The sequence below is a fragment of the Euprymna scolopes genome, chromosome 10 (assembly GCF_053919585.1).
Source record: "Euprymna scolopes isolate OS-2025 chromosome 10, ASM5391958v1, whole genome shotgun sequence".
Classification (NCBI taxonomy): domain Eukaryota; kingdom Metazoa; phylum Mollusca; class Cephalopoda; order Sepiida; family Sepiolidae; genus Euprymna; species Euprymna scolopes.
In genome coordinates this window covers 70,439,374-70,452,484 of record NC_136491.1, presented here as the reverse complement: position 1 = coordinate 70,452,484, position 13,111 = coordinate 70,439,374, and the positions used below count along the sequence as shown (strand labels likewise).

Genomic DNA, 13,111 nt, shown 5'->3' with positions numbered 1-13,111 from the left:
ACCAGGCGTTCATATATGGCAGAACCATATGTATTGTTCAAAACGTCTGATGGTAAATATTTTGCATGATGAATCTTTACTGGAATATCTTATTTTACGCAGATCTAGTTCAATTTATTGTCATATAAACCCCAGCAAATGCAGGAAACGAATTTTCATAAATTCATCAAAAAGACATTTTTATTTTCATAGATTTTTTTCAGCCTTCCTCAATCCCACACACCTTCATTATATGCAGAATATACAAACTATGTAAAAATATCAACTTTTTTTAGGAGCTTCAGCAGTGCCTATAAAAGTTCACTCACTAGGTTAGGAAAAAACTGAAGTGCATTCAGTATTTATTTATATATTTTATATATTATATTTTTATATATTTTATATATTATATTTTTATATATTTTATATATTATATTTTTATATATTATATTTTTATATATTATATTTTTCTTCTATTTTTCATACTTTTTTTGCCGCACAAAAGTTAAAAATTAATGGATACCCTAAAATGTGATACACAACTATAATCTAAATAAGGATTATATATTTCTAATTGTTAAGAGGAAATATTTACATACTTTACTCCATATAGATATTTATAATATCTATGAATATATCATAAGTAATGATTGATTAAATAATAGTGTTAATTAAGAATGTTGAAAGATACAGTCAAAATAAATAATAAAAATAAATGATCAATGAATAATTATGAAAAGTAAATATAATATTAAAAAAAAAGTAATAGTAATAATTAATTATAATAGTAATAATTAAAACAATGACTCAAATAGATAATAATAATAATAATAATAATAATAATAATAATAATAATAATAATAATAATAATAATAATGAATTATTCTGACAGTATTAATAAAGAGCAATGATTTAACATTCAATAATGGTCATCTATAAATTAATAAATTGGTCATTTACTATAAAGAATTATGTAGAAAATCAGCATGAAGGTACAAATGCTGGAGAAGTAGAGCTGATAGAATTGATCCCATGAGTAGACCTGGTTGTTTGCAGGTCCATTCGCGATGATGTATAAGAATTGATATAACTGATATAAGGCAAGCGTTAAGTGTGTGAGCAGATAATGATTTATTGGTACTAAAATTGTGTCTGTTGAGTTCGGAATCTTCGAATAGCTTTGAATAATTGATACGTCAGTAGATTATGAGTTACTTCCCTTGAACCATTTGAACAATTATCCATTCCCTTGAACCATTTGAACAATTATCTCTCTTTACTAATTCAAGATGACCACTGTAATCTACAACAGGCATGTCAAACATGAGCATGTGAGCTGCATGCAGCCCGCAAGAAGTAAAATTGTAGCCCCACAAACAATTTTAAGCAACTTGGAAAAATGAAGGAGAAAAAAAGAAAAGATCAAAATAAGAGGTGAGTTCGAAAAGTAGTTAAAATTTCTTATCTATCCTCGCTTTAGGGAAGTCTTTTTTGATACTGAGCCCACATATCGAAAGCTTACAACGACACAAGCACAACTGTCACGACTTCTCATTACTTCCCTTAGTTTCCCTTTCTTAACCCTACATCGACTTCCGGCAGTGTCATTCATTTCCTTTTCTCCTACACGCCAACATGCTATCCCAGAGGTAGCTTATCTTTTTTCACCCCCACCTCTTCTGCACCGACGCTGTAAGTCCTTCTTTTCTTTCATTTTTGGTATTTGTTTCTCTGAGGGCCAACTGAAGCTTAAATTACCGGTGATAACACAAAAACTTGTCCCTTCGAAAAATTTAATCTTTTGCTGGTTGTGGGTTTTGTAAAATTAAGTTTTGTTGCAATTAAAATTATAAATCACACAAAGTTGGATTTATTTTATTTTTCATTAATAAATATTTTTAAACATTAATCATAGAAATAACAGCAACAACGACAGTGAAGAAAGCAATTCTATCCACAATATTTTTTTTTCTTTTAAATTCAAAATTCTAATTGTTTTTATATTTTTAATTCATTACATTTGTTTTAGTTTTAATTGTTTCGTTTTGTTTTTAAATTTTAAATTCGTTCTTTTTTATTTAAAGTTAATAAAAAGTTATTTCGTTACATTGGTTTTGTTAGATTTGTTTCGTCATTTTTCAATTCACACCCGTGAAAACTGACAAAACGTAATTTTACAAAACCCACAACCAGCAGAACATTCAATTTTTCGAAGGGTCAAGCTTTTTGCTTTATCACCGGTAAATTAGCTTCAGTGAGTCCTCAAAGAAACAAATACCTTCTTTTTTTTTTACAGAGTTTATTGACTTTCAATTTCTTCACATCGTTATTTGGACTCACATTTTCATTATCTTGAACTTTTAAGCGTTTCCCGCTTCTCTCTCTTACCCACTTGTTACACTGTTACTTTTTTCTTTCATTTTCAGTTTTTACCTTCTTCTATTTTCAATAAACCTGTCGATAAGCAAATTGTCTTAAAGTGATAAATCAAAAAAATGTTGTGCCCATGACGTTCTAAGCCTTTGATTGATGGTTTCAATGTAAAGAATAACTTTCCCAAAGCAAGGATAGATAAAAAAGTTAACTATTCTTCGAACACACTTCTTAATCTGTATTTATTTTATCTACTTTTACGTTTTCTGACGTGTAGACCCTATATTGCTTTTTACTATTGTGTACTTTTTATTTAAATTGACTTTTGTAACTAAAAATATGAATATGGTAATACTGTGCAGGGTCAGGTTCCTTTGCGATAACTGCTTTTATTGATATTTTATAAATATTTTTCGTTGTATTTGATTTTATTTTAACTTTTTAATTTTCCAGATTGCACATTTTTAAAATGGCAAGTGCTTCTGCGACTAAGAAAAAAAGATAAATGAAGAAGGGCGACTGTTTCAAGAAAAATGGGAACTACAGTATTTTTGTGCAGAAGTGAATGGAAATATACATTGTTTAATTTGTAATAACCATATTTCTACGCTGAAGGCGTATAATCTGCAAAGACATTATGAAATGAATCATCTGTCTTATAATAAATAGGAAGGCCCCATGCGTGTTTCAATGCTCAAAGAATTGACGGTTAACTTGACACAGCGACAGGCCTTTATTACAAAAAGTCAGAAAGTAAATGTTGCTTCCGTTACTGCAAGCGATGAACTCAGTCGATTGATAGTGAGGCATGGAAAATCCTACACCGAAGGAGATTTTGTGAAACAATGCCTTATAAAAACGGCCGAAGTTGTGTGTCCGGAAAAAGCACACTTGTTCAAAAATATTTCCCTCACCAAGAACACTGTTGCTGAACGCATTGATGAAATGTCAAGTGATTTGAAGCAACAGTTAAAAGTTGAATCATTTGAACAGTTTTCAATTACAATTGATGAGACTGTCGATATCACTGGGATAGCACAGCTTGCGGTCTTCATCAGGGCCTGTGACAATAAATTCAACATTTCTGAAGAACTGATTGAACTAATCCCTATGCATGACACTGCAACAAGCCAGGACATCTTTGAGAATGTTGAATGGGTTCTGCATGAATATGATTTAGATTTGAGCAAGCTTGTATGCTTGTCTACTGACGGTGCAGCGAATATGGTTGGCAGACAATGGTGTTGCTGCCAAGTTATAGCAAAAATAAAGAATTTACATCCGGGTTTGTCATTTACACATTTCCACTGTATCATTTATCAACAAAATTTGTGTTCAAAGATTTAAAAATTGGATCATGTGCTTAGTTTAGTCATAAAGACAGTGAACTATATCAGAGGTCGTTCTCTCAACCACCATCAATTCAAACAGTTGTTAGAAGATATGGATAATCAGTTCACCAACGTTCCATTCTACACAGATGTATGCTGGTTGTCATGTCACAAAGTGTTGAAAAGATTTTATTTGTTAAGACAAGAAACAATCACTGTTTTGGAGATGAAAGGTGGAAACACTGATGAAATGAAAGATGAAAGTTGGTTCCAGGATCTGGTTTTTGCCGTGGACATTACAGCACAATTAAACGATCTCAATTTGAAATTACAAGGTAAAAACAAGCTCATCACTCAGTTGTATGATGACGTCATGCTTCATTACAAACTTGAGATTATGGAAGTCACAAGTCTCGAATGAAAATTTAATTAATTTTCCTACGTGCAAAGAGCTAAAAAATAGTACTAATACTAAGTCAGCACTAAGTTTTGCCAAGTATGACAGTCACCTGGAATCGTTGTCAAAGGAGTTTCAAAAGAAAATTCGTGATTTCTCATATTATGAGCAAGAGTTTGCATTATTCACAGCGCCGTTTACCTTTGATGTTACTAAGGCAGACGAAAGCATACAAATGGAACTGTTAGAAATGCAGTTAGATTCTTTACTCAGAGCAAAGTATTTTGAAATGGGAATACCTGATTTCTTTTCATACCTTCCGAAAAGGTTTTAAAATTTCAGAAAGTTTGTCACATTGGTTGTGGCAATGTTTGATTCCACCTATTTGTGCGAACAATTATTTTCCTTCATGAAATTAATAAATACTTCTCAGAAAACAAGGTTGACTGACAAACACTTATCTTCTCTTGTAAAGCTCGGAAATACACAGAAACTTCAGCCAGACATACCAAAGCTTGTCAAGAACAAGAGGTGTCACACCTCAGCACAAAACACAAAACATGTTTGAATACTTGATAATAAATGTTCATTTTGAATTATTATAATTTATTGCATTTGATGCTTTCAAATACATGTTGGCTATGTATGTTGCTTTTTAAATTTTCGTTATATCGAAATAAAGAACAGATTTATATGTCATTCTAATTTCCTTTGTTATATTCTTTTGGTAAACTACAAGTACTTTTAACTTGCATTCTTGAATATGACCAAACTATTGCATGTTTCTAAATTACCAGTAAAAGAACATATTCAGCAATGATTTTTATTTAACGACTTTGATTAATATTGTAGGGGTGCGGCCCTCATACCAACACAAACTGATTCCTGTTTGACATGCCTGATCTACAAAACACACTCATAGAACGGCACAAAATATCTCTCCAATTAACAAGTTAACATCATTTTAAGTAATAAAAATCATACACAAATAAAATTGAACAATACAAGGGAAATAATTCAACAGAGTAATCTATCCACAAACAAAACGCGTACCAATCTTAATAAGCTATTATGACGAGATGTTTCTTCGTTATTAGAGCGCAATTCGAAAATCGAAATATTGAATTTCTCGTAAAACAAATTGTATCTACTTAATTTCAAGGTGGCAGTAATGAATATATTAAAAAATTTCGAAAAACGATAAGGCAGAAAAATTATTAATGAAAATAGTTTCAAAGAAAATGAGCGAAAAATGAGTTTTGCTAAAATATATTTTAGCAAAACTCATTTTTCGCTCAAGACTCAATTTTCGCTAATTGTTAAGCGTTGATGTTTACACATCGACGTATTTAAAAAAAATTCATAAACGCGTCTGTACGCATATCGTTTGCGGATACATTAATCTAAATAAAAACAAATGATTATATTTTGAAATGAGTCTTTCTTGGAGCTACCCCAAATCCTTTAAAAGGGACAGATTTTCTTTCCATAAATTAGTAGAACCCAGTTAACTGTCTACAGACCAGTGTCGTAAGGATGACCCACTGTGGGCGCTCGTCTTTGCAACATTTCCTTCCACTCACGCACACAAACATTAATGGACACACAGACACACACAACTCATCACATTATCGTCTGTCAATATATATATATATATATATATATATATATATATATATATATATATATATATATATATATATATATAAACTTTATTCATTGAAATATTACAATCTTTTTCATTGAACTCCAATTATAATATGATATCAAAAGAACATTGACTTTTATAGACAACTTTCAATGAATTATAATTTATTTATTTGTGCAAAGAAGTCTTGAATACGATTTTTTCTGACCCCGAAAGTAACGGCTCTTAATTCATTGATTCAGACTTCCTCTAATGTCGCAGCTAATGGATCCCCTTGTTTTTGCAAGAACTCTAAAAATATTCATGAACATGTTTTCTATTGCTGTAAATGTTCCATTTTAAACATATATAAATTATCTCTTTTGGAAATATATACTTTTTTAACTCATTATCTTGTTTTGTTTACCGTATGACAATGTCTCTTGTTTTCCCACATTTGAGTATAAAACCTTCCAATCTTTTTCACTGGAAATATTTTTTGAATCAAGCTCATCCCCAAAATATCTCTCTCCTTACAAACAACCCTAAAGTAAAATCTCCTAAAACCTGTTGTGAACACATCCCTAAAATCTAATGACTGCCTCCTCATAACTGGTGATCAAAACCATCATAATTGGCCTCAAAAACTGTTTTCATTGATAATTAATTTTCTTCTAGCTTATTGTTTTCGTAATTTTTGGATATGTTCATTACTGTGACATGACAATAATGTAGATAGATACCACTGGTTTTCTTGAAATCCAATATTTCGATTTTTGAATTCCGTTCTAATAATGAAGAAGCACATATTATTATTATTATTATTATTATTATTATTATTATTAATATTAATAATAATAATAATAATAATAATAATAATGACGATGATGATAGCAACAGTTCCAAAGAACATGGATAAAAGAGAAATAATTCGAATCAAGTGGAAGACTGATACTGTGCAATGGACGGTAAAATATTGAAAACAGTTAAAATCTTAAGGAAAACACTTGAATGTGGAAACTAACCCACATAAACTACAAGTCATATGGAAACTGTGAAAGAAGTAAATTTAAAAAAATAGCGAGATCTCACATAGAAGCAAGAAAACTGAAACTGCAAAATTGTAAATTAACTACCTCCCAGCCCCTTCAAAAAATATCGTAGTGCCAATATAAACAAGCGCCACATCAAATAGTTGTGAAAGGTCAAGGGGGATGGAAAGATCAAGAAGAGAAAGTACTAGCCAAACCTTCACTGGATGGGTGCAAAGAGGACTGGGACCATAAGGAGGCTTATTGCCACCTAAATTCCAGCGAAGGTCAATGGTTATTGCCAGCGAGAAATGAATAGTAAACAGCCGTTGCAATAATGCAATTCATTTACAAAAGTTATCGAAAGAGGCGGAGAGTACTGGAAATGTGGAGAGACTTATTGTCACTCAGATTCCAGGCAACATCGTAGATTGTTGGCAGAGAGTAAACTCTGATGATGGCCATGTGTGAGAACTCCTAGTAAATATAAATAATAATGATAAACAATTTCTAGTGCAATTAAAACCTGAGCCTCGCATTGATGATGTGAGGTTAATTTAACATAAAAAAACGTCTGAAGATGCTGAGAACGACAAGATTTGTCTAGTTTTATGTAAATTTTATTTCTGAAACACCGAATGTGTGGGAGAAAAAAATAAAATAAAAAAGAAAAGCATTATGGTGTATCTGAGAGGTCGACTAGTGTTTGCTGTCTTTTTCACTATTCATGATGGTGTCAGTTATGGTGAACACATTGTATTTTTTTCTTAAGTGCTTAATCTGAATAATATAGGAGATATGTGCAGAATAGGAAACTTCATTGGTTTAGTTACATTAAAAGAATGGATGAGAGTTATTGGATTGGTAGATGTAGAACAGTTGAGACAGAAGGGTTAGTTTGCAGGTATAAAGCAAGGAAAACATCGGAAGGAACTGTCCTGATGTGTTTCTCATATGAAATAATCCGCCACAAAAATGAGGACCTGTGTCCTGTGTGTTCCTGGTAATTGATTGAGAGCAAAGATGAGATAACACATTAAGTTCGAGAGATAGGGTGTATAATGAGTTATACGTGCATCAGAGACTAACCAGCATGCAACACAAGAATGGGTATTTTTCTAGTGTATTTATAAATTAACATAAAAAAAAACAAATCTGTCTTATATGAAACAAATTATTATCATGTATTTCTACTTTTTGAAAGAGAGTAAAATTTCAGTGTTTGTATTAAAATCTATTAATAATATCCACAAACTTTACTATTTGTCTTTAAATACAGGATGCAATGGCTCAAAACAAATTCAATGTATTTCACTGGCATATTGTAGATGATTCTTCATTTCCATATCAAAGCTACAGCTTCCCAGAATTAAGTGAAATGGTAAGTTTAAGTAACAAAATGCATGCACATCGTTAAGTAGTCAGACTCACATCACAATAATGGTATAAACTTCAGAATGAATTTCTGTTCATCCAACACAACACTGACAACATTTCCAACAACAATGCTTTTTCTTAGCTGTCTCAAACCTGATACACCATCTTCTTTTAATAGGTCTTTCTTTTTTAGTTACACATGCAAATTAGCTCCACCTATAAAAATCTGCAATTATGAACACAAGTTCTTTGCTCTCTAGAAAATGGCCGTTCGACATGTAAAACATTTAATACACTTTGAAGAGGATAAGTTTTTGTCTCTATTGTTATAGTAAGTAACTACTATAAATTATCATATGTTTGTGTTTATACAGTGCATGACTGATGCATGATTCTATACCAGAAACTGCACAAAAATTCCTTTAAAATCCCAAATTATTCAATGTAGTATTATTAGTACCAAACGGAAACACCCAAGAAAACACAATGAAGATACCTTTCAGATTTCAATAAAATCAATTTTATTAACATTTTGGAAATTTTATTTTTTTAAGCCATTTAGCAGTGCGGTGGGAAGGTCAACCTTTCTTGCTAATGTAGGGATTGACAATCCGTTCTCTTATGACTCCTCATCATCATCACGGTCATCTCCTGTTTTAGCATGTTTTCAGGAGTTAATTCTCCAAAATACTAAGAGTAGTTTGTGACATATTTCCCTTTTGTAGATATCCAGCTCAAACGCCTACCTCCCTTGATGAAAAGGAGACAGGTTTATCCAAGTACAACTAGGAAATGTACTCTCTGAATATATAAGCTAACACGGCTCCTCAAAAAAAAACAAAAACAAACCTAGGAAGAGTCCATAATGTATTTAATGGATGTTCAGCATGAATAATACACTCCACCATATTAGTGTACTCACATTGTTCAAAATAAAACATACTTTACCCATCTCACAAAAACGATAATGTTGTATCACCTTTGATTAAAATAAAATATCCTTATTGAAATACTCTGGGTAAAAAAAGTTTCAAATTTTATATTTCATTTATATGCATACATATTTTATTTATACATATAAAAAAAAATACAAATACTTTATATTCTGGCTTTTATCGCACATGTTAAGGCATATTTTTTATGTATGGTTGTCGTAGATAACATGCATATGCTAGAAGAAAGAGAAAAAGATAACAATAAAGACACGGATTTACATACATATACATTAATTTATAGATAAACAGTTTGTCGAAGATAAGCGGGTTATGAATCATCTCACATAGTACACAACATAATATACATGAGAACAAAGAACATAAGCAAATGTTGGAAGATATGGTAAGGAGACGTACTTGTTGGAAAATGAAATGTTTCAGCTATATCGCAAATTTGTGTGCCATTGGTGATGTGTTTTGGTCTTGGTATGAGGCGATGTATGTATGTACCATGGATCCAGTCTGTTTTGCCATCTTTGTTTCTTATATGATTCACCATGTTATTGGTCTTATTGGACCTCGAAATTATCAATCCAAGGCAGGTAAGAGGAGTGATCAATACTTGATTGATGATGGTGCAACATTACCTGATTTCCTACTTTGATTTCATCTTTATAGGTGATCTTGTTGGGTCTTTTGTCAGCTTTGTGGTTTGCGAGGGTGACTCATTAATGCACATGTCTAAGCAATGCATTGATTTGCATTCCGTATGCTGTAGAATTAGGGTTCACGATATTCTGGCTCGGGATCCTTGACAAACCTATGTTTGGGTGTCGTCTGTTGACAACATAATGTGGCGATGATCCTGTCACAGTATTAATCATGGTGTTCATCGATGAATCTACTCATTCATATGCAGTTTTTGTCCTCGCAAATCATGTATAAGGTATTTTTTAAATTACAGTCTTGCCTCTCTATGTTTCCCGAGCTCTGTGACTCAAGAGGCAAAGAAGTTCCCACTTAATCAATGTCATTTCACAGAATTTTGTGTACATCTCACCAGTGAAGTTAGTGCCATGGTCTGAGGATATTATGGGTGGTATTTCCCTGTGCTGCAGAAAGGAGCTTTAGAGTCCCCAGTCAGCATCGAACCTACATGACGTCCCCTTAAAACTGCCAGCGCTCCTTCTGGTGTTCACGAATCCATTTCCCTTTACCAACATTCGCTCGACTACTATATTACAGAACGTTACATGAATCTACCAGTTATTTTTTTTATTTATTATTTTTGATTGCATTTTTTGTCGATTTGAGTTAGAACATATTATTAGATAGACAAATATGATCTTTTGAAATTATCACACCAAAAATAGAGTAAGGTCCAAAATACAATAAGAAAAAACATATTTGGTCATGGTTATGGATATCAAAAAATATGTGAGCAATGAACAAGTAAATGTTACTTGCATTGTGTTATTTGTTTCTGGGAGTTTGTGCAACTGCTATCAAAAGACATGATTTATTGGTAAAGCCTGTTAGAATTTTGGAAGATGTGCTCCTAAGAGAAGCATGTATGAACCGGTTGCACACTTTGAATGAAAGTGAGAATTTCATGTAGAATTTCTCACACTCGAGTTTTCTTAACTTCTGCACAGGAGAGTGCATTCGCTAACACTGACACAGAATAACAATAAATGAGATGACTCAGATTATTATGCTCTAATATATATATATATAAACTATCTCATCAATTTCGATGTATGAGTTTCACGCAACAACTAATTTGTCCAAAATCCACACAGATGATTTGTTTATAGTGGTAAAGGCTTTGTGTAGAACCATCCACACTTTTGAAACCACAGTTAAACTCGTTCGGCACAATTGATTGCCACATACAGAGCAGATGGTAGACCTCAAATTTGGTCCTGGATATGACCTTAAACTATATCCAATGGTGAGGCCCCAGCTTGCGGGCTTTGAGGAATGTGGAGCCACCCTTTAATTGCCATTGCTCCCAGGTCCACTCTGACCCGGAGTGGTAATACCTGTTAGGGTCCCAACTAAGGGTTAAATAGAAACCGACTTGAAAACAACAAATATATTCTATTAAAAAAATTTTCTTCAAAATCTTTGGATTCGGCATTAAATAACCTGAAAAGGGTTGATATGCCATAAAACAAAAACAAGCAACCAACCTCAAATTTTACATTAAAGTTTTCCTAAATGGTCACTCATCTGGTAATGACCAAACTCATTGTTGCTTAAATTCAGTGACTTAACAAGAAATAGTTGAAAATATATTTATTTTTGTGAATTCTACATGAATGAACTTGAAAACAAAATATTTACTAGCACTAAAAAACCCTGAATCGATTTATGATACGTTGATGAGATACTTATTCTAGTCGACAATAATGAACAAATGCAAATATTTAAGGACCTTTTCCAAAATAAAAAATTAAAATATAAAATTACGATGGATTTATTTTATATTATATACATTTTGTTGTTCTTTAGTTGAAAATTATATATCTATATCATTAATTGCTAAATAATAGATAAATTTGATTTTATCTATATTTAAAAAACATTGAGCACTGTTTTCATAGAAAATTTAATAAACTCATATTTGCTGTGGGTTATTGGTTTTCTATTAAAAAAAACTAATTTTTGCATTCTTCAGAAAATTATCAGCTTTATCACAACATAATTGTTGATTAAATATATTTCTCATTCTGTAGAATTTCCAAAGGGCCTGCTAGTTCCTATCAATCTATAACTGTGTATTGAATATGTACTATAATACTTAGTTTGTTGCAACTTATCATAACAAAGGTTCAAACAAAATTTCAACTAGATCGGTCTGGTAGTTTCCAAGAAAAAGTAAAACTTAGATAATAATCCCTATCAATGCCTATTAATTCATAACTGTACAGTGAATAGATACCATAATACTTTGTTTGCTGCACATTATAACAAAATTCTAAAAAAGTTCTATATAAAGTTTTACCTAACTCGGCCCCGTAATTTCCGAGAAAAAATGGAACAGACAGTCAGGCAGACTAAGAGAAACATATATATATATATATATATATATATATATATATATATATATATATTTATATATATATATATATATATATATATATATATAAGTCTGCAGACTCGAAATTTGATATACAGGGTATGGAGATTTGGGAAAATCTTTGTAATCCGTTTTCGGCCTGAAATTTGGCGATTAAGGGGTCAAAATTCAATGATTTGACCTTTGAGAACTCTACCAAACTCCTCCGACAATTTTGGGTATAAACAATTGAAATTTTAGATATAGGTTCCTTGGACATAGATCTAACTTAATAACTTGATTTGAGCCCAAAACAATAAGTGTTAAGAGGTCATAATAGAGGTCAAAGTTAAAAAAATTTTGATCTCTGCAGTCTCGACCAAATTACTCGGACAGTTTCTGGTCTAAATATTTGAAATTTTACTTAAAGGGTATTCAAAGATAGGACAAACTTTTTAATCGTTTTGGGTCGAAAAATTGAGCTACCAATATATAAATGTATGTATGTATGTTTGCATGTCTGCCTAAAACTTTCGACAGATGCGACAGATTTTCACAAGATCAGTATCGTTTTGAAGCTCGATGTCAGGTTTTTTTCCCCCTTCTTTTCCTCCTTTGCGTTACAGGTTCGAGCCTGCCTTCCTACTACCACTTTTTTTTTTTTGCTCGACACACACCTCCAAACACTCGGGCAACGCCGGGCACCCATGCTAGTATATATATACAAGTGGGATAAGTCACAGATTAAAGATCAAGTGAATTATCCTGTCAGATATTACATTGAGGTAATACTTTCAGGATGATCCTAGCCATAAAGGTAACGCTCAATATTTCAAGACTAGAGCAATATATAAGTTAAATCTTCTCTTGGATCACTACTTCTCTGACCTGGCAGTAATACCCCGGAAAATATTGAATTCATTCTGATAATGGACTGCCCAGGTTGTTTGAAATTCCTGTTCCTATAACTCTTATTCACCATTCAAATAACATTTTC

The 13,111-nt window shown here is 31.9% G+C and overlaps 1 protein-coding gene across 1 annotated transcript in view; it reads left to right on the top strand.

Moving 5' to 3' along the window:
* LOC145286090 (beta-hexosaminidase subunit alpha-like) overlaps positions 1-13,111 on the top strand; it is a 76,082-nt gene that overhangs the window by 1,922 nt on the left and 61,049 nt on the right. The window contains exon 2 of the mRNA XM_080134768.1: positions 8,018-8,119. Coding sequence (XP_079990894.1) covers positions 8,018-8,119 — 102 coding nt within the window. The remainder of the gene's footprint in view (positions 1-8,017; positions 8,120-13,111) is intronic.